At 49.1% G+C, this 23,496-nt stretch overlaps 1 protein-coding gene across 2 annotated transcripts in view; it reads left to right on the forward strand.

Moving 5' to 3' along the window:
* Positions 1–23,496, forward strand: part of RHOT1 (ras homolog family member T1) — a gene marked incomplete at its 5' end in the record, with an annotated part of 136,603 nt that overhangs the window by 61,620 nt on the left and 51,487 nt on the right. For both annotated transcript variants that reach the window (XM_078774231.1, XM_078774232.1), the window contains 1 exon segment: positions 5,875–5,995. In XM_078774231.1, the coding sequence (XP_078630357.1) occupies positions 5,875–5,995 (121 nt within the window).

Below are 23,496 nucleotides of genomic sequence, written 5' to 3' on the forward strand. Positions count from 1 at the left end.
ACCTGTGTTTTCTTTGTTTTGTGCAGGAAATGAGATTGCTGTGAGGATTTGTGAGACGCATCACGACGTGGATGAGACATTGGGGTGATTCCATCTCTCCCTCCCTAGGAGGGACTGATGATGAAATGGTGATGGCAAATTTTGATGTGCAGTTGGAGATGGCAAATTTTGATGGGAGTTGAAAATGGCAAATTTGATTGGTTAGGAGGGAGAGAAGACGAATTTGGTTTATGGGAGGAACGGGGAAGACAGTAGGGATGTTTGTCGATTTGTAAAGTAGATGTTTATGGGTAGTGTTGTGTTTTGTGGATGCAGTAAGGGGTAAGGGAGGGGCCATGTAGGTTACCTGGTGGGGGGGGGGGCGTACGATAGGAACGTACCTGTCTCACCTGGTTCCCATGTGCCCCCAGTGTGCATCACCTTACATTGCGTGCACTTTTGCGCCCTTACCACCTTACTCACTTGTCTGCTTCTTTTGTCTCCCACCTCCGAGGATCTGGCTTTGGGGTAGAGAGAGAGAGGAGAGAGAGGTGCTGGCTGCGCAGTTGTGGGCCTGCACTTTCGCTGTTTGCTGCCGGGATCGATACACCATATGGACCGCAATGTTTGTGGCCACCCACAATGGACCGCAGTTCGTTTGCGGCCAAGCACCACCCGGGGATGGACCTATGGGTCAACGTGGCACCTATGCCATACAGGTGAACCACTTATAGTTAACACCACCAAGTGCACCACAAGAAGAGCAAGAGACACCTGCAGGGTTAGGGGTTGTCGAATTTATTTTTATTCCAATGAACAATGGTGACTGCACCGATTGGTGGTGGGGTGGTGCTTTTGATGCTCGGGAAGGGTGCTCTGCACGTTATTAAAGGCCGTCGGCCACAGAGCACTCGTGGGTTGGTGTATCGATGCTGGCAAGCGCGCTCTCTCTATGCATAACATCTGCATGTGTTCCTCCAAAAACAGGTCCTGGATCGTAGTGTAAATAGCAGCATAGTCTTGTAAATAATGCTCCCTACCGGCTGTATGTTTAGTTTGAGAATTCTTTCCGGATTCGGTTATCCTGTGGGTGTGTTTCTGTGAGGAGAAGGGTGCAACGTCGCAGGGGGACATATTTACTCATTTGTGAATATCTGTAAAACTGTCGCACTCAGGGTAGAGTTAATAGTAGAGGGAACTACATTGCGTGCCACACTAAAGTAGGTAAAAATTTATCGGGTCGGGACGCCCCGAGGGTAGAGAAGGGTGCAATGTTGCGAATATGGAATTTGGCCTCCATATCCGCTTGTAAATATTCCCCTATTTTCTCCAATACTCCCCAACTTTCCCCAGTCCCCCATTCCCTAGTCCCATTGCATGTAAATAACAATCAGTAGAGCCGACCTTCCCCTTATTCCCCCATTAAATGTCGTGCCCAGGTCCACCGCACCACACGTAGACAACTTTCGGACATCTTCCTAGTTATTCTTATTCTATGTCAGTTAAGGCCTCGTCTCCATTGATTATGACTCTTCGTTGCACCAGAATGTGATTATATGGCATCAGTAGTGAGTTTAGGACCTTTCCCATACCTCCTCCCATCTTCTTCCCCAAACAACAACAATTACAACAACAACAGAGGAGATGGCGGCGGAGCGGGGGAGGATGCGTCCTCACACCGGCTCGATTAGCTCCAGACCATGCGCTCCACGGGGTTACCCCGAAGGGGCTGGCTGTCAGCTCCTCGTCAGGGGCGGAGCCAGTAACCCCCCCCGCACGCACCCAATGAGAAGCAACGTGCCGATTCCACGAGGCGGAGCTAACGAGCCGAGGGCGTGTCACTCCCCGCCGGATATACGCAGCCGCTTGCCGGACGTGACGTCAGATTCGCCCCCAGCTGGAGAAAGACGGACCTGCGAGCGCTGAAACAGATGCGCCTCAGCTTGGAGACTGGAGAGAGAAGCCACCGCCACCCCCAGCGCGACGATACCTCCCCGCATCTCTGGACCGGACCGAGTCGATTCTGCCTTGAGCCAAGAGTGCACCTTGAGCCATCGCGACCTGCCTTTCCTTTTCATCAACCCCCGTGTGAGTCAGCATTTTGTCCCGTGTGTCTGTCGTCTGTCCGGGGTTAATATAAGAGTGTGTCTAAGTGCCTGTCTTCCTGTAATATACCTCTAGCCCCTGTAATCTAACCTTTTTCCGTACGAATATACTTGAGAATCGAAACGTTGGTGTCGTATTGTGTGATTGTAATCCAGCCGGGTGTCTTCTCTTTCCTATTGAGCCAGCGTAGCGCGGCTTCGTCGACGTTCGAGTACGATCGGGTAATTTGTGCGGACACGACGGCCATTCCGCTCGGCCCACCTTAACATCAAAGTCGTGTCTGTAACAATATTATTATTATTACTATTATTACAAAAACGTTACTACTGTAATGATATTACTGTATTAAGAAACCTGGGCTTAATTTGTTCGAAGCGGCCTGAAGGTGAGGCAATATGGCAATCAAGATCATTGCAATATCCCGTGGTGAAGCTGAGTCGATGGGCCTATCACTTTCCCATCACACACAGATTGGTGGACTCTCTGTCCTCCACTGCCTCCTTTCTGGTCTTGCACACACTGCTCTTTCCGTGCTTTGTCCCCTCTCCTCCCACTCCCCTCTCCACCCCTCAGGTTTCTGCAGGGTGCAAACTTTCCACCATCAACCCCCTTCTGGTGAAATTCCCTAAATCCAAGATCACTGCTCACCTCAACTCATTTGTTTCTCTTTTCTCCCACCTGGTGAACCAACTTCCACATTCTCTTCAATGTTATTCTTCTCTCCTGGTCTTCAAGACATCTGTTCACCACCATCTCAGGTCACCCCCAATCCAAAACCATGATCTTGTACCATAATATGATACTTCTATCCTCGTTGACCCCCCGTCAACTTCCCACCCCAAGCCATCCTCTTTCCAAATTTCCATTTTTTTCTTCCAGAGAGTTTCCTTCTGTATCCATCCTGTCCATCCCATGCATCATTTTCTGCTCCCCATTCCTCCTCACACCCATTTTTTGTTCAGGTCTACCTCTATGTTGTCCTTCAACTCCACTGTTGGTGTAACCCTCTCCCCTCTCTCTACTATCCCTTTTGTCCTGTTACGTCCTGAACAATTCAGTGTGCTAGCTCTTCCACGAACCTCGACTCTGTACAAAAAACCCCGATGCCCTTTTTTTCAATTGTAAATAAATGTTTCTGTATCCTTGAGTTTCTGAAGATCCCTAGAAAGGGCTTTTGGTTTCATACTGTTACGGGTATCAGAGAAAATGCACTGGGGTGCGTGCACAAGGGTGTTTTTTGGACCCGCCGCTTGATCTCCAATCCTGAAGCCACAAAGCCACTAATAACTCCCCTTGGCACAACACGACCCGACGTGTTGCTAAGCAATCGCGGATGTCGATCGAGGTAATTAAATCTAGCAGGGTCCCCATGCCCAGCATCGCATCAGCTTACTCTATGATTTAATTATCCCAACTGGGAATCATGCTCTCAACGTCCACCCCGTCTACTTCTTATTTACGGCTGAGCAAACCGAGTGTGGGCGTTGGCTATGCCACTGGAGTGAATTGCTGGGGCACAACATCCCATATATTTATTGTGTACATACCATGCCGAACCAATGATGGAAAGGCCGACTGGGCAGGTTTGAAAGCAGTTTACCAAATAATAAGTACGTATCAGCAATGAGCAGTATTCACAAGGCACTTATGTACAGAAACTATTCTCAAGGCATATATTACGAGCAAGCAAAGATACAGAAGAAAAGCAATTACCCTCACACAATCTTACTTGCTCTACAAGACATAAGACAGGCGTGCCATCACAATCATCCGGTAGAGTGGAAAGGAAGAGTAAGTAGATAAAAAGATAATGGGGTGATCGTTCGACCCCTGGCTCACCACACACAGACAGGTGGGCAAGTGTCGATCCCAACATGGAGTTCAGGGAACAAAGCGGAGGGTAGGGAATATAATGGTGTCGGTAATGTCGTGTGTAAGTTGGAACCACCGTGCTCAAGGATTGCGTGCTGCTGTCTGCCTCCAGAGCTCTTTGGTCAGTGCACTCAGTCAGGCAACAACTCGCACAGGCTGATCATGGTTTTGTAGTTATCTCGTGAAGGCAACAGCTCATGAAGCCCAGCTCATGGCAGAGACTCCCATTGGCACAGATGTTTAATATCGCTCACAGCAGCTCGTGATGGCACAGCAAGGCAGGGGAATGATGGTTCAGGAAAGCACACCGGCTCGTGAATGCTTGCTCACCCAGCGTTTTATAGAGCCAGGCGAGGGATGGCAAAGATGCTCTTGAGGCCCATCTTACCCTCTCGTGTTCTCTTCTCATTGGCTGTCCTGCTCGCTAATTCCTCGAGTGATTTCCAGAAGGGTCCCTCACAACTGAGTAGAGGAATACCTTCTGGAAGAATTTTCGGTGGATATGCTGCAACTATGTTGTCCACCTTAGTGTTATGATCGTCTTTGTGAGAAATGCTTGTGTTGCGTGTTAAAGCAAAAGTGCAGGGAAGCAAGGGAATTCATCTGAGCTTGATGATCAAATGTGCTTCAAATTATGAAGGTTTATTTAGTCCATACACACCATGAGGGGGTGAAGGGTGTAGGGGAGGCATTGGGGTGGGGAATAGCGGCTTCAAAGTGAAATGATGAGGTATTGGAGATGGGTGGATTGATGTTAAACGAGGAGAGGGGGTTGTCAGTGGGGTTACGGAGTTTGAGAGGTAACGTGGGTAGGGTTGTTGGGGAGGTACAGGAGATAGCGGCTTAGCGAAAGGGTGAGGCATTGAAGATGGATGGGTGGAAAGTTGAATGGAAGTTGGGGGATCATGCAAAGGAAAAGAGCCGAGCAAAACCCACACAACACATAATACTGTATGTCTGCTGTATGAAGGGAAGGTACCTATTTATGCAAACATACTAATGAAATATCTAACTTGGGGTCTCCTATGTGTTTGATGCAACTCCCCCGGGAGTCCATTTTCCATAACCGCAATAATATTATTGGTTCACGAGTTATCAAGTGACCACTATATTCGTCATGTGTGTGCGTCTGTCTGTGTGTGTCTGTCTGTTCACAGCATAACTACCCGATGATATCATCCAATCTTGATGAAACTTGGGTGGGAGGTTGATATCATGATCTAGTTGTGTCCTGCCTTGAGTGGGCGTATTGTGCCCATTGTGGGCGGAGCCACGCCCGAAAAAGATGTCTTTTTAGGGGGTAATCGATTTCAAGCTACATCCTCTCCAAGGGATTTGGTGGAATCTGACAGGGGGTTCGATATTTGGTTAGGCCAATGTCATGTGTCTAGCCCCACCGAGCTAGAATTTTCATTTTTCATATACACTATATTTCTTTTTTTTCTTTTTCTTTTTTTTACATTTTTTTTTTTTCATTTCATTTTTCGCCGAATTTTCGGTATTGTGTAGCTAACTAACCTCATAACTGATTATGCATTATTTTCTATCATTTCAAGGTCAGTAACCTTCGTTTTGACATTTCCGGGCCTCGCCTGTCCGGGCCTGTTTCGGTTATAGTCCGTCCTTTGTCATTGAATACCGCTCGCTCGTGAACCATCTTCGTCTCCTGACTTGAAACGATTAATTCTGATATCGCATCTTATTTAATAAATCTGCTGTTGGATTCAGACTTTTGTACACCACTGTACATTATTTTTGATCACTTGCTTTTATTAACTCTATTTTGGTTTTCCTCCGTTGCTTTTAACTCATACAAATTTCTTGTAATATTGTCTTTTCATGCGACGTCTATATTTTATTTGCTTCTTCACACCATACTTTTGACATTCTACCCTCCTCCCTTGATTATCTTGACAGGATTCCTGTTCTTGCACACACTTTTTGTGCAGAGGGGTCGCCATGAAACTACGTGGACAGCCCTGCGGAAATTTGGTTACAACGATAACTTGGAGCTTTCCAATGATTTTCTGTACCCTCCGTAAGCAGCTTATTTTTGTATTTTCTTTAATTACTTGTACATTACCTTTTACTTCCTCCAATCTTTTTCTAAGTATGATTCGTTTTAGATTTCCTTTCCATCCACAGGTTCCCCATAAAATGATGACATGTTCACAATTGCGATTGAAAATTTTGCATACAAAGCAATGATGTACTTTGTCACATATGAATACTTTTATTTAGGGATTTTCTTGCCGTTAGCATGTCTGGTGCTAAGGTTCGATAAGCAACAAAAATGCTTCTATAGCACAGTCAGTGCAATTGAACATGCATGAAGGCATAGAAAAAGAAAACTATTGACAATGGATGAACAAAATTACACCCCAGTGCAAATTCAGGATGTCAGGAACCATATCATATGCAAGGACACATTAGTCTCATAAAAATAGTTTTAGGTGAGTCATATATATATACATATATATATTGTTGCGGATATGAGGATTGTATTTTTTTTATTGTGTTGTATTGTATAGTAAATTGTTGTAAATATCACCCTCTGTAAAATGTAATGATTCCTTGTAAATACCTCCGTAGTGTAAAGGTCAAAGGGCGTCCCATAATTAGTCCATAAAGCATACACTTCAGCCAATCATAGAATACCCCTGTTCGATAGTTATATCTTTATTATGTGTATTAGGGTAAGGCCTTGTCTTCCATTAAGATGACACTCCATTGCACCAAGTGAAACAAGCTAGATCCCCTTTCATTCCCATTCCCAAAACCTCCATTTCCCCTTTCGTCATTGCCAAGCCTCGATTGCCAATTACATCCCCTCCAAAACCACCATTGAACATGTGCTCGGGTCGGGGATGACGGGCGTACCCGCCCGTCGTCATCAAGGGCGGAGCCAGAGGGTCGCGCGACCAACCAGGGCCGAGGTGAGCACACCGATGGGCGTGTCCTGAAGGCCGGCAGCTTGATCGCCGGAGGCGTTATAAAGGCGCGCGCGCAAGAAGCAAAGGGGTGGCGTTGAGTGGTCGGTGGTGAGGAGTGATTGGACCAAGAGAGAGAAAAAGAGATCATCCAGCAGCGATTCTTGTCCAAGAGAAGATCATCCAGGAAAGCACAAAGCCTGCTATTCGTCGCCTTGCTCGCCAAGGTTGGACTGAGCAGTAGTTAACAGCAAGAAGCCTGTTGTAGTCCTGGAAAAGCGCGCGACGTCCACCGCCGCAGCAACAGACAACAGCAGCAGCAGCGGCGGCCACAGCAGCAACAACAGCCGCTTGGGGCCTGGACGGCGGTTTTGAGCAGGGCCGCGAAGGAACGGCGGCTGCTAAACGCGCCGATCGTGCTGCAGGACCCCCTTGGACCTTCCTCTCCCTCCAGCCATCCACCTCCTGCCTTTCCATCCTCTTGTGTACGTGAGTTTGTTTTGTTTGTTCTGTCCTGGGTATTTAATTAAGCTTGTATAAGGAATTTGCACTGTGTCTCTAATATCTTCTGTATATTATTTTATTATCTTTCCTTCTCCTTGGTTTTTTTGAGCCTGTAAATAGCAAATAAATTATATTCGTATTTCCAACCTTTTTGTCTGCTTCTTCTTCACATCCGTGTCGCCTTAGTCTTTTCCCTATTGAATATCTGTGGCGCGATCCGGCCAACGTTCGGGAATCGGGTTAGTCGGGGTAACTGTACGACCGCAGGGCCATCCGCTCGGCAAACACAACATCTTATCCGCGGGCCGTAACAATTGGTGTCAGGAGTGTCGGATTCGGACCTGGGACTAAATTTATTTAGCCCAAATTTTGGAACACCAATTGTACTATTGGCAGTAACAATTGGTGTCGGGAGCGGGGTCGGACCCGAAGCGCGCTTAACGCGCTCAAAATTACGAGCTGCCAAAATTTGTGTTGTTTTAAAGAAAACCCGAATTTTGAAATCGCGCCATGGCTGGTCAAGGCGATGGGATGTCGGTGGGAGAGATAGATGGGGTAGAATCGACCCAGGACCTCGGGGAAATGTATGTGGAGGAGGGCAATGAGGAGGTGGTTGAGGAGGTTTCAGGCACGCAAAATGGTGCTCTCGCGCACGAGGTTGCGGGCGCGCAAAATGGCGCCTCGCACATGGCCACGGCGACCGCACCCGCGACCGTAGCAGCGCCGCCAGTGGATTCGAACCTTTTTTTCCTGTAAATGGGGGCCCTTATGGACAGAATGGGGGAGCGACTAGGAAATCAAATTGAGGGGTTAGACAAGAAATTTGAAGGGTTAGACAAGAAATTTGAGGGGTTAGACAAGAAATTTGAGGGGTTAGACAAGAAATTTGAGGGGTTAGGAAGCAAAATGGAGCGAATCGGCAAAATTGCGGACAGAATGGGTGACCGCATGCAAAAATGTGGGGAGACCATGGATCGCATGGTGGGCGAGCAGGTCCCAGGGGTGCACGAGGAGGTAACGCGGGTCGAGAAGCGCTGGTTGAGCGAGGCAGAGGAAAGCGCGGGTACAATGACGGGTGTAGAGGTCGCGACCCGGGGTATGGGGCAGCCGGCGACCGCTGAGGTAGAAGAGGGAATTTTAATAAAGCCAGCGGTCGTCGAGGTGAATAAAGAAAAAGTGCTGGGACTTAAAATTGAAGAGACGACGGAGGTAGCCCGGGAATTGCAGGGAGAAATGGATTATGCTCAAAGTCCCTGCTCACATCACGATGCTGTGCTCACTCACCAAATAAAGAGTTTGCAGGTGGCAGAGGAGGTGCGACGACGAGGTGCCAAGGTGAGTGGCGATATATTCGGAAATGCATATGATGTGAGGGGAGCATCAGTCGGCTTGGGGGTTGATTTGGATCCGGGTGTTCGTGAGAGGCCGTTGGTGAAGTGTGCGACAGGTACGGTGTGTGAAGGAGGAGGTGTGCGAGAATGTCCGACTCTGGGGTGTGTGAGGAAAAAGTGCGCGCCGAGGAGTGTGTGTGCTGTCGAGAGAGTCGGTCGTAGCGCGTGTGTGAGGGGGCACATGGAAGCGCGTAGTGAGGAGTGTTACAGAGGATGTAACAAGAAAGTGTACACCTGTGGTGAGTGTTACGGAGGAAGTAACGGGAGAGTGTGCGCAAGAGGATGCGCGAGAAAGGTGTGTAACGGACGGGTGCATGAGGGAAGAGTGCGCTGTCAAAAGTAAGGAAGAATGTACACCTGTGGTGAGTGTTACGGAGGAAGTAACGGGAGAGTGTTCGCAAGAGGATGCGCGAGAAAGGGGTGTAACGGACGGGTGCATGAGGAAAGAGTGCGCTGTCGAGAGTAAGGGTGAGTGCGCTGTCGAGAGTAAGGGTGAGTGCGCTGTCAAGAGTGGTGGTGAAAGTGGTAAGAGTGACACGGAGCGTGAGTTGGTTGTGGCAGGTGAGAGAGCATGTACACCTGGAATGGAAGGATGCACACCTGGAATGGTAGAGCGTGTGTGGGAGTGCACACTGGAATTAGTAGTGAGGCACATGGTTGGGTGTGCAAGTGAGAGCACACCTGTGGTGGTCACAGAGGAGGTGACCAAGGAGGGGGCGCGAAGAGGTGTGTTGGTGAGGTGTGCGAACGACGAGTGTGTGCAAAGGTGTGCGGTGGTCAGGTGTGTGACCAAGTCTGTGAGCGAAAGAACGAGTGCAATGACGAAGTATGCGGGGTGTACGGGCGGCGTTGGAGCACCGAGCTCGGTGAGGGTGAAAGGGGTAGTGTATGCGTGTGAGCATGCAGGTGAAGCATCGACGGTAACCGGGTTAGCGGTTAGAACGACATTTAGCCGAATCGGGCCCTCGGTGCGCGCCGAGCAGCTTCGCGTGCCGCGAGGACCAGCGGGGAGCCGAACCACGGCGGTTTCGAAAGAACCGCCGTACGCGATCCACGCCGGGCCGCGCTTTGAACGGCCGTGTCCGTGCTCCACTAGGCGGAGCGGGCAGCCCGATAGGAAGGGTCGTCATGGCGACCCCTTTTTGTTGAGGCGTTCCGGCAGGTCGAGATCGGGCCATTGGATGGCTCCATGCCGAGGTGGTGCGTGGGATCTCGGCCCGGGTAAACCTCCTTCCCTGCACCGAGTGCCGGACGTATCCAGCCGCTGGCACCAAACAACCCGCATTCATTGCTCGGCTTTACGAAGCCGAGCTTTAGAAGTAAAGTGAATTGGCGCACCGAGAGGCACTAGTGAGTGGACGTGATGATGAGGATAGTGTTTTGGACCCGAAATTAGGAAAACAAAATTTGAGGATTGGCAGTGATTGGCAGAGTGACGATTGGCAGATGATTGGCAAATTTTTGATTGGCTGGAATTTGGTGTGCAAAATTGGTAGTGGAAGATACCCGATGTGGTGGGATGGCAACTCTGTCATCCCTCACAGCGGGGGCAAAGGAGCACTAGTCTTATGGGGTTTATGGCAGTGAAACTAGCCCGGGAGGGTTTTGATAATGTGTAGGGACCTAGAAGATGACCTTAGGTAACGTTAAGATTAGGTAGTGACAATGATACCTGTAGTGGGGACGCAGGTAGATTAGAGTGGATGATAATGACGTGGTATGTGCTTAGTTTAAAGGGAAGACGGGGAGCACTAAGTTAGCAGGGCAACAGGTAGATTAGATGATGCCGTGTGTGAGGAACAGGTGTGATTGCACAGGTGTGCAACTGGACAGGTGAATGGAGCAGTGCTTGAGTGAGTGATGGTGATGAGTATTGTGCTGACCAAATGGTCCAGGAAGGAAGGAGGGTGCAGGTGGCACCAGGTGTGATTGCACAGGTGTGCAACAACAGTTGTATGGAGAATGGTTGTATGGAATAAATGGTAGTGTGGAATATCTGGAGTATTGGAATGGATGGTCGTGGAGTGAGTATGGTGGAAACTATGGAGTGGAGTGGATGGTGCGAAGGTGTGAATGGGGGAAGAGTGGACCCCCATCACGAATACCCGGGGCAGGTAGTGTAAGTGTTAGGGAGAGGGTACAGGTAAATTGTGGTTGGATATTGGCATCTGTGGTGCGGGTGGAAGAATGGTGATTTGGATGGGTGCATTAGTGACGTGGAAATGGCTGGGCGTGTGGACTGTTAGTGTGTGTAGTTGGTTTGGGCACTCCACCACTGTGAGGATGTCGGCCAGGTGAGGCCGCAGGTGGGCTCTGGGAGCCGGTAGAGTTGTTGTGGATGGGGCCTGAGGATCCGGAGGACGGACCCGGGTAGCCCAGTGCCAGAGGGCATCGAGGGGTGACAGAGCCAGGAGGGGCCTTCCCCAATTAGATGGGTTAGGTAAGGAGCAGGTAAGCTCGGGTGGCAACTACAGTGGTGGAGGTGTGCAGGTGGGTAGACCTGCTGGGAGAGCTACACGCCCCAGTCCTGAAATTGTGCAAGGGCACAGGGAGATGAATCGGGGGAGTGAGACCCCAAATTGAGAAGCACCACAGTTTGGTCAATGGGAATTGGTTTTTAGAACCCATAGTGTAAGTTGGCCAATGGTTTGGCAGGGAAAGACCCCGGGTAGTGTAAAGTGTGTTAAAGTCATTTAGAGGATAGTTAGGATGGAAGTCTCCTCGCACCATCTACATCCACTCACCTGAGATGACGTACCTCCACACCATGCCAGGTTGTTTTTATTATTTTTATTAATGCAAATGTTTGGATTGTGAGACGCATCATGACGTGGGTGTGACATTGTGCTTTGTTGTTCCATCTCTTCCTCCTTATGAGGATTGATGATGAATTGGGTGATGGCAAATTTTGGATCGAGGGATTGTGGAGACGAATTTGGTGTAGAAGAAATATGAGGAAGATGTGACAGTAGTGACGAATTTGTAAAGGTGTAGGTTGTTGTACATATGGGGTAAGGGCAAGGGTAGTGTAGGTGACGGGGGGGTGACGTACGGTAGGGATGAGCTTTCTCACTTCGCTCTCCGTACGCACTTCGCCTTGCATTGCCTTGTTTGATGTGTACCCTTGTGACCTTACCCCTTGCTCATCTGTCTGTCCCCCCTTTTGTCTCCCACATGAGGACCTGTGCGCCACTGGGTGCCGAGGGGAGCGTGCGTGAGTCAGCCATTGTGCGCCCGGAACTCCCAGAACCAGCTGTCTGCATCGATGCACCACATTATGGACCACATGTCTGTGGCCGAGCACCACTTATGGACCCCATGGGTTGGGGCATGGCCTCTCTGCTGGAACCGGCCATGAAGGCCCGAAATCTTGCTGGCGGACCTTGGCCACAGGGCACCGATGCCCCACAGGTGAACCATACATAGTCGGCCCCTGTGGGCCATAAATAAAAAGAAATGGACACGTTGGGTGCATTTTAATAGTGCAAATAGGCCGCCAGCAAAGGAAGATGACAACACCAGGAAAATAGCAAATAGCCAGCAGAGGGAGCTGAAGAGCAAGAGACCACCTGCAGGGTTAGGGGTTGTTGTTTTTATTTTTATTCATGAACAATGATGACTGTGCACCGATTGGTGCTTGAGGGTGTTTTGGTGCGTTTTGGGTGCTTTCACGGTGCGTCGATGCAGAGCAGACGGTCTCCCCCCAGAAATAACAATCACAGGTCCTGGGTTAGTTTTGTAAATAAAAGCAGAGTAGTTGTAAATAATGCTCCCCACCGTCAGTGTATAGTTTGAAGACCATTCCGCAATTCGGTTAGCTGTGGGCGTGAGTCTGTTAGGTAGGGTGCAATGGAGCAGCGGGACATATTTATTTATGTTTTAAAACTGTCGCACTCAGGGTCAGGTTAAAAGTAGAGGGAACTACACCTACGTTTCACACTAAGTTAAAGTTATAGGCCCGGGACGTGCCTAAGAGGAGGAGGGTGCAGTGTTGCGGATATGAGGATTGGATTTTTTTAATTGTGTTGTATTGTATAGTAAATTGTTGTAAATATCACCCTCTGTAAAATGTAATGATTCCTTGTAAATACCTCCGTAGTGTAAAGGTCAAAGGGCGTCCCATAATTAGTCCATAAAGCATACACGTCAGCCAATCATAGAATACCCCTGTTCGATAGTTATATCTTTATTATGTGTATTCGGGTAAGGCCTTGTCTTCCATTAAGATGACACTCCATTGCACCAAGTGAAACAAGCTAGATCCCCTTTCATTCCCATTCCCAAAACCTCCATTTCCCCTTTCGTCATTGCCAAGCCTCGATTGCCATTTACATCCCCTCCAAAACCACCATTGAACATGTGCTCGGGTCGGGGAAGACGGGCGTACCCGCCCGTCGTCATCAAGGGTGGAGCCAGAGGGTCGCGCGACCAACCAGGGCCGAGGTGAACACACCGATGGGCGTGTCCTGAAGGCCGGCGGCTTGATCGCCGGAGGCGTTATAAAGGCGCGCGCGCAAGAAGCAAAGGGGTGGCATTGAGTGGTCGGTGGTGAGGAGTGATTGGACCAAGAGAGAGAAAAAGAGATCATCCAGCAGCGATTCTTGTCCAAGAGAAGATCATCCAGGAAAGCACAAAGCCTGCTATTCGTCGCCTTGCTCGCCAAGGTTGGACTGAGCAGTAGTTAACAGCAAGAAGCCTGTTGTAGTCCTGGAAAAGCACGCGACGTCCACCGCCGCAGCAACAGACAACAGCAGCAGCAGCGGCGTCCACAGCAGCAACAACAGCCGCTTGGGGCCTGGACGGCGGTTTTGAGCAGGGCCGCGAAGGAACGGCGGCTGCTAAACGCGCCGATCGTGCTGCAGGACCCCCTTGGACCTTCCTCTCCCTCCAGCCATCCACCTCCTGCCTTTCCATCCTCTTGTGTACGTGAGTTTGTTTTGTTTGTTCTGTCCTGGGTATTTAATTAAGCTTGTATAAGGAATTTGCACTGTCTCTAATATCTTCTGTATATTATTTTATTATCTATCCTTCTCCTTGGTTTTTTTGAGCCTGTAAATAGCAAATAAATTATATTCGTATTTCCAACCTTTTTGTCTGCTTCTTCTTCACATCCGTGTCGCCTTAGTCTTTTCCCCTATTGAATATCTGTGGCGCGATCCGGCCAACGTTCGGGAATCGGGTTAGTCGGGGTAACTGTACGACCGCGGGGCCATCCGCTCGGCAAACACAACATCTTATCCGCGGGCCGTAACTATATATATATCAAGTAATGAACGGCGGTTGGGAATTATATCCACGATATCCATTTTTCCGTTCTCCAACCTATAGCTTTGTCTTTAAAAACTCAACGTTTCGGCCAGCAACCCAGCGTGCGCCGAGCCTCCACTAGCCTTCATCAAGAGAAGTTCCCTTGTTCACCTCCTCCCAGATATATCTGGAGGGAGGGGTGGGCCTATTCTATCAACCAATCACAAAGCTGCGTTGCGAGACCTCGTGACCATGGACCCATGCTCGGCTTATGTTGCAAGTGTTTTGTGCGTGTTTGAGCGGTGTATTGTGTTTTGTTGTCCGTGTTGCCTGTGTCGGCTATGTCCCACTTTGTCTTTGTCCTCCTCCACGCATCGATGTCTCTCTGGTGTATTTATGCATGAGAGGTCCGTATGCCTGTGGTAACGCCACAGTCTCCTCTGTCAATGGTGCCCGCGTTTGGCCAGTGTGCCAGGCCTCCAGTATTCGCCTCCTGGCCCGGTTCGGGGATGCCGCCAGCACGTTCACATTGTCCCATAGAGGAACATGGCCCGCCCTTATTCCATGCTTGGCGATAGCAGATCTTTCTGGGTGATTACACTCAAAGGCCTTGTGGTGTTCATTAATGCGCTGGCCTAAGGTTCTTCCAGTCTCGCCTATGTATTCTCCACCACAGTCACATGGAATGGTGTATACCACACCTGTGCAATCATTCTTCAGTCTTTTGTCTTTGACCTTGGTCAGTGCACGTCTCAAGGTGTATATAGGTTGGTAGTTGACCCTCACCCCGACCGGTCTCAAAATCCTGCCAATCCTTTGAGATACCCGTGGCACAAATGGTAGCACGCAGAAGCCCTTAGGTGGTTCCTGTGGCACGTCCTGGATTCTTGGAGCCGCCAGTACCATTTCATTTTTTGGGCAGATGTGGTCTGGGTAGCCATTGGCTTTCAATACCCATTTGAGATGCTTGATCTCTCTCCTTTTGCCCTTCAAGGTGGACGGTATATTCCTTGCCCTTTTTACGAGTGTATTCACCACAGCTCTTTTATGGTGCAGTGGATGGCAAGACGTGAAATCGAGGTAACGCTCGGTCTGGGTGGGTTTCTGGGTGATTACACTTGCAGATTGTAATGATTACACTTGCAGGTGATTACACTTGCAGACACATTTCTGGGTGCAGAATGGACTCGCGTGGAAAAGAGAGCTTCGAACTTTGCCAGCGCCACCTTGGTGTCAGTGAAGAAGAAGCACGAGAAAAAGTTTGCTGTACTCCAAGACAAACTGGTGCATGATGGAAACGCCAGCGATTCACTCCAGGACCGATGGGTGGTTAACCTCTCAGGTAAACATTTCACGGATTCACATATGAGTGTATTAAGAAAAGGCCTTAACTTTGCGGTCACTCCAAAAGGAATACCGACAGATGTGATCGTGTCACGAGTTGAAACCGCCATCACGGCACTGTCGGATGATGTCAAGAACGAGGTTCGGTCACGTGTGGCAGCAGTTTTACTCCGCCCACCTCGCCGCAGCAGAAATGATTTCAACCTGGATTCAGTGGAACGACGAGCGTTGCAAGAGCTGCGCAGGATGGACGACATTGTGGTTGTACCGGCGGACAAAGGTCGTGCGACAGTTTTATTGGACCGCTCGACATACAAGGACAAAATGCATGAGTTATTGAATGATACGAACACCTATGAACGTATAACGAAGGATCCAACGAAGAAGGAAGAACGCACGTTAAACTCGCTGCTTGCAAGGTTAAAAAGAACAGGGAGACTATCGAGCACAAACTACCAGCGATTGTATAGCAGCAACGGCGTCGCTCCCAGAGTGTATGGGTTACCAAAAATCCACAAAGAAGACGTTCCATTACGGGTCATAGTGTCGTGTATCAATGGACCATCTTATGCATTGTCCAAGTTCGTGGCCAATATACTAAAGTACCTCGAGGGAAAAACCGACCGAGGATTGCGCAACAGCTCCGAGTTTGTGGACAAAATAACACACCACGATCCATCCACACGAATCCATGGTGTCCTTTGACGTCATTTCGCTATTCACTAACGTGCCCACAACCCTGGCGGTTGATGTGGCGAGACAGAGGCTAATGGAGGATGATTGCTGGAAACAGGCCGCCGACAAGTTGAATGTTGATGACGTTTGTCACCTCCTCAGCACTTGTCTGTCTTCCACCTATTTTGTCTTTGACAGCACATTTTACAAACAGGTGTTCGGCACTGCGATGGGCTCCCCGGTGTCTGCGGTGGTTGCCAATATGGTGATGGAAGAGCTGGAAACACGCACCATCCCATCCCTCCCAACACAGCCACGTGTCTGGTACCGCTATGTCGATGACACTTTTGTCATCTGCCCCAGCACGGCTGTTAATGCAATCCAGGAGGGCATCAGTGGAATGTTTCCTTCCATTAAATTCACCTGTGAGGAAGAACAGGATGGGTCGCTTCCATTTTTGGACGTCTTGGTGAGGAGGAACCTCAATGGAAGCTTAAGTACCGCATTATATCGGAAACCCACCCAGACCGAGCGTTACCTCGATTTCACGTCTTGCCATCCACTGCACCATAAAAGAGCTGTGGTGAATACACTCGTAAAAAGGGCAAGGAATATACCGTCCACCTTGAAGGGCAAAAGGAGAGAGATCAAGCATCTCAAATGGGTATTGAAAGCCAATGGCTACCCAGACCACCTCTGCCCAAAAAATGAAATGGTACTGGCGGCTCCAAGAATCCAGGACGTGCCACAGGAGCCACCTAAGGGCTTCTGCGTGCTACCATTTGTGCCACGGGTATCTCGAAGGATTGGCAGGATTTTGAGACCGGTCGGGGTGAGGGTCAACTACCAACCTATATACACCTTGAGACGTGCACTGACCAAGGTCAAAGACAAAAGACTGAAGAATGATTGCACAGGTGTGGTATACACCATTCCATGTGACTGTGGTGGAGAATACATAGGCGAGACTGGAAGAACCTTAGGCCAGCGCATTAATGAACACCACAAGGCCTTTGAGTGTAATCACCCAGAAAGATCTGCTATCGCCAAGCATGGAATAAGGGCGGGCCATGTTCCTCTATGGGACAATGTGAACGTGCTGGCGGCATCCCCGAACCGGGCCAGGAGGCGAATACTGGAGGCCTGGCACACTGGCCAAACGCGGGCACCATTGACAGAGGAGACTGTGGCGTTACCACAGGCATACGGACCTCTCATGCATAAATACACCAGAGAGACATCGATGCGTGGAGGAGGACAAAGACAAAGTGGGACATAGCCGACACAGGCAACACAGACAACAAAACACAATACACCACTCAAACACGCACAAAACACTTGCAACATAAGCCGAGCATGGGTCCATGGTCACGAGGTCTCGCAACGCAGCTTTGTGATTGGTTGATAGAATAGGCCCACCCCTCCCTCCAGATATATCTGGGAGGAGGTGAACAAGGGAACTTCTCTTGATGAAGGCTAGTGGAGGCTCGGCGCACGCTGGGTTGCTGGCCGAAACGTTGAGTTTTTAAAGACAAAGCTATAGGTTGGAGAACGGAAAAATGGATATCGTGGATATATATATATATATATATATATATATATATATATATATATATATATATATATATATGTATGTATGTATGTATGTATGTATGTACAGTCACGTGAAAAAGTAAGTACACCCCATGTAAAGTTTTGACTTTTTCAACATACAGCTATTTGATCTTCATTTCAACAATATTGACAGATAAAGGTGATATAATATAACAAATATCATGAAACATTTACATTTTGTAGTCCATTGTATAATTTAAATAAACATAAATGCAAATTTCACGTGTGGAAAAAGTAAGTACACCCCTACATTTATCACTACTTCAAATACCTAAAATTAGAATCAGGTGCACCAGCTCAGGTGCAAATGCTTAGAACATCGTTAGGGAGGATCTTGGAGGAACCTGTCTTATTTAAACCTCAGACATTTAGTTTGGTTTGCTCTTTGTTGTTGAAGTGTGCGGCGTCACCATGCCTAGATCAAAAGAGTTCTCTGAGGCCTTCAGAAAGAAGGTTATAGATGCCCACGAGTCTGGGAAGGCATTTAAACATCTCCAAGCAATTTGAAATCAATCATTCGACTGTCCGGAAGATCATCTACATGTGGAGAAGATTCCAAATAACTGCCAACTTGTTCAGGCCAGGGCACCCCAGCAAGTTCAGCCGGAGAGCAGACCGCAAGATGCTGAAAGAAGTCTCTAAGAACCCCAGAATGTCATCACGGGACCTACAGGTAGCTCTTGCCGCTGTTGATGTCAAAGTGCACGTGTCTACCATTAGAAAGAGGCTGCACAAATTTGATCTACATGGGAGGTGTGCCAGGAGGAAACCTTTGCTGTCCAGAAAGAACATCAGGGCAAGACTAAAGTTTGCCAATGAACACCTCGGCAAAGACCAGCACTTCTGGAACAATGTGCTCTGGGCAGATGCGTCAAAGGTAGAGCTGTTTGGCCACAGTACCAGAAGACATGTTTGGCGAAAACCAAAGACAGCATTTGACCACAAAAACCTGATACAAACTGTAAAGCATGGTGGTGGAAATATTATGGGTTGGGGCAGCTTTGCTGCATCAGGGCCTGGGCAGCTCACTATCATAGAATCCACTATTAATTCTTCATTGTACCAGAGGGTGCTTGAGGATAATGTGAGGCCATCTGTCGGAAAGTTGAAGCTCAACCGAAGGTGGACCTTGCAACATGACAATGACCCTAAACATACCAGTAAATCCACCAAGGAGTGGCTGAAAAGAAAGAAATGGAGGGTTCTGGAATGGCCAAGTCAAAGCCCCGATCTAAATCCCATCGAGATGTTGTGGGGGGATTTGAAACGAGCTGTGCATGCAAGAAACCCCTCAAACATCGCACAGCTGAAAGAATTCTGCATGGAGGAGTGGGCAAAAATTTCTCCCAGTCGATGTCAGATACTGGTAGACAGTTATAAGAAACGCCTACTTGAGGTTGTTTCTGCCAAAGGGGGCAATACCACCCATTAGAGCCAAGGGTGTACTTACTTTTTCCACATGTGAAATTTGCATTTATGTTTATTTAAATTATACAATGGACTACAAAATGTAAATGTTTCATGATATTTGTTATATTATATCACCTTTATCTATCAATATTGTTGAAATGAAGATCAAATAGCTGTATGTTGAAATATGTTGAAAAAGTCAAAACTTTACATGGGGTGTACTTACTTTTCCACGTGACTGTATATGTATGTACCTATATATGTGTATGTATGTATGTATGTATGTATGTGTATATATATATAAATACATATATATATTGTTACGGATCTCAACGTCGGCCCCTTTTCCCCTTACCAAGGGGGGATTAATCCCCTTGTCCGCGACTGACCGACGTGAGTCCTGGGGGTCCCAACGCTCCTTCCGGCCGGGAGCAGCCAGGGTATTTGGTCTACGAAAAGTCCCAAGGACCTGAGTGCCACTCCTGACCGCGAAGCAAGGGAGGGACTCCCGCTCGAACCACGGTTTTCGATGGTCTAGTTGCCGAGCGGTTTTTTGCAACCCGAAGTTCGAGCCATTAGCATTCACTAACCCGATTCCGAAACGTTGGTCAAAATCGCGCCACAGGTACTCAATCGAGAAATCACTAAGACGACCGGACGAGCATGAAGAAGAAGACGAAGGTAGGAAATAACAGGATTTATTACTAATATTTACAAGACCAAAGAAACCAAGGAAGAAGGAAAAATACGAAAATAATGACAGAAGCAGAAGAGGACACAGTGCAATACCAGCTTACCTATACAGTCTTACTTATTTCCAGGGACAACACAAAGGACAGACGACAATCAGACTTACTCGGGGAATGAAGCAGAAATGAATGGCAGGAGGTGGATGGCTGGACGGACGAGAAGGTGGGATCACAGGGCAGGAAGGATGCGGGTCCGGTTGGTGTGATGGCGCGGCTCGAGGTGAGCAGCCGCCGACCCTCCTCAATCGTGTTCGCACGGCGCCGTTGCTTCGCGGCCGCGGTCGAAACTGCCGTCAAAGCTCAAAGCTGCAGTGGTCAAAGCTGCGGTGGATTCAAAGCTGCGGTGGATTCAAAGCTGCGGTGGACTCAAAGCTCATCGGAGGTCTCTCGCTTATCTGACTCATCTGCCTCATCTCCCGCATCTCTCTCCGCAGTCCTTCCCCACCCCCTTTTATGAGGTGCGTGGCGATCAAGCCGCCGGCCTGTTGGAAACGCCCATCGGTGAGCTCGCCTCGGTCTTGATTGGTCGCGAGGGCTCACCGATCCCGCCCCTTGAGGAGGCGTTGGCAAAGCCACGCCTTGTTCCTGGCGCTCGGCTGACTCCTCCCACCTTCTGCTCCGAGATGACCTCGTGTTCAATGGAGTCTTGGGGTGAAGAAAACCACCCAAAGCAGGAGTGGCGCACGCCGCCGTACTGGCGCTTTTTAGGAGGCCATGGGGGTGTCGGAGGGATCCTATCTTATTTCAATTCGGTGCAATGTAGTGTCAATTAATGGGAGACAGAGCCTTAACTGATACACATAATAAGGAAATAACTATTGAGAAGGGTCTATGGTGGCCTACGTGCTTGTACATGGACTAGCTAAGGGGACGACCTTTGACCTTTACACACAAAACGGAGGTATTTACAAGAATTACTAGAGGGGCATATTTACAAACAGGATTCTCAAATCCGCAACACTGCACCCTCATCCGCCAGGCACGTCCCGGGCCTATAAAACTTTAACTTAGTGTGACACGTAGGTGTAGTTCCCTCTACAATTAACCTGACCCTGAGTGCGACAGTTTTAAAACACAAATAAGTATGTCCCTCTGCTGCATTGCACCCTGCCTAACAGATTCACGCAGGATAACCGAATTGCGGAATTGTTTTCAAACTAAACATGTACGGTGGGGAGCATTATTTACAAGTGACGTTACTTGGACTATTTACAAAACGCAACCCAGGACCTGTGATTTTTCTTTTGGGGGGGGGGGGGGGGGGGAAGGGGGAGACAGCCTGCGCTGCATCGACGCACCAGCACCAATAAAGAGCACCATAAAGCACCAGTCAGTGCACAGTCACCACAGTTCAAAAAATAAAAACAAACAAACCCCTGTTCGTGGTCTTGTTCTTCGGCTACCTCTGCTGGCCATTGTTCTTCCTGATGTTGTCTTCATGTTCTTCTTGCTGGCGGCCTATTTGCAATAATAATAAAAAGCACAGAACGTATCCACTTTTTTTATTTATGGCCCACAGGGGCCGACTATGGGTGGTTCACCTGTGGGCTTGGTGCCACTTCACCGAGGACCGCAAGCAAGATCTTCCTCTGGCCAACCTGGCCGGTCCCAGCAGAGGGGCCATGCCACAAAACTGGTGGTCCATAAGTGGTGCTTGGCCACAGACTGTGGTCCATAAGTGGTGCGTGGATGCAGGCAGCTGGTTGCGGAAATTCCAGGCACACCGACGCGGCCCCCCCGCACGCTCCCCTCAGTGCCCAGAGAGCACGGTCCTCGGTTGGGGAAGGAAGACAGAGATGACAGGTTAACGAGGGGTAAGGGCGCAAGGGTACACATTAAACCAGGTAATGCAGAACGAGGTGCGTACGGAGAACGAAGTGAGAAAGCTCTTCCCTACCGTACGCCACCCCCCCCCCCCCCCCCCGTCACCTACTCCACCCTTGCCCTTACCCATATTTACAACAATTTACACATTACACTACAATTTACAAATCCGTCGCTTCCGTCACGTCTTCCCCATATCTCCCCGACTCCAAATTTGTTACAATCCCACTAATCCAAAATTTGCCATCACCAATTCATCATCAATCCTCATAAGGAGGGAGAGATGGAACATCAGCACAATGTCACAACCACATCATGATTGCTTCTCACATTCCAAACATTTGCACAAAAATAATAAAAACACATGGCATGGTGTGGAGTTACGTCGCCTCAGGTGAGTGGATGTAGATGGTGCGAGGAGATTTCCATCCTATGTACCTTCTAAATGGCTTTAGCACACTTTACACTACCCGGGGTCTTTCCCTGCCAATCCATTGGCCATCTTACTCTATGCAGTTTTAAGAAGCAAATTCCCATTGACCAAACTGTGGTGCTTCATCAATTTGGGGTCTCATTCCCCCGGTTCACCTCCCTGTGCCTTTGCACAATTTCAGGACTGGGTCGTGTGGCTCTCCCAGCAGGTCTACCCACCTGCACACCTCCACCACTGCAGTTGCCTCCGAGCTTACCTGCTCCTTACCCTAACCTATCTAACTTGGGGAAGGCCCTCTGGCGCTCTCCCCACTCGGTGCCCTCTCTGGCACTGGGCTACCCGGGTCCGTCCTCTGGATCCTCGGGCCCCATCCACAACTCTACCGGCTCCCAGAGCCCACCTGCGGCCTCACCTGGCCGACATCCTAACAGTGGCGGAGTGCCCATTTAACTACACACACTAACAGGCCACACGCCCAGCCATTTCCACGACACTAATGCACCCATCCAAACACCATTCTTCCACACGCACCACAGATGCCAATATCCAACCACAATTTACCTACTCCCTCTACCTAACTCTTAAACTACCCTCCCCGGGTATTCGTGATGGGGTCCATCCTCCCCATACACACCTTTGCACCATCCACTCCACTCCACAGTTTCCACCATACTCCCTCCACACCATCCATTCCATACTCCATGTATTCCACACACCTGTTCATTTGCACACCTGTGCAATCACACCTGGTGCCACCTGCACCCTCCTTCCTCCCAGGCTTCTTCAATCATTCAATACAATGCACAACCACAATTGTTCCTCATGCACTGCTCCATACACTTCCACGCTCAATACAACTCATAATCACCTCACTCACTCATACACTGCTCCATACACTTTCGATTCTCAAACACACGGCATCATCTGATCTACCTGGTTTCCTTCTAACTTGGTGCTCCCCGTATTCCCTTTAAACTAAGCACATCCCACGTCATTAACAACCATTCTAACCTCTCTATGTCCCCGACTACCTGTCCAATGTCGCTACTAAAAATCTACAGTTACCTATGGTCATCTTCTCGAGATCCCTATCATTTTATCCTAGCCCTCCCTCGGCGAGCTTACACTGCCATAGACCCCATAAAACTATAGCTCATGTGCCCCGATGGGGAGGGATGGCAGAGTTGCCATCCCACCACGTCGGGCATGTCCCACTATCACCACCCCCAGTCCTCTGACACTACGAGCCCCCGTCGCAAGAGGTACTGGATCCTGCCTCAGCATCTAGAGCCGAGGCGATCCACGAGGGCGCCTGCTCGCCGGCATAAGGTCTTATCCGGTCGGCATGGACGATCCGAGAGAGGGCCCGTGGCCCTATTTTGATCTTAACGACCACGTCACAGACTTGCGACAGGACG

Source organism: Myxine glutinosa, chromosome 3, assembly GCF_964187855.1.
Source record: "Myxine glutinosa chromosome 3, kmMyxGlut1.1, whole genome shotgun sequence".
Taxonomy (NCBI): Eukaryota; Metazoa; Chordata; class Myxini; order Myxiniformes; family Myxinidae; genus Myxine; species Myxine glutinosa.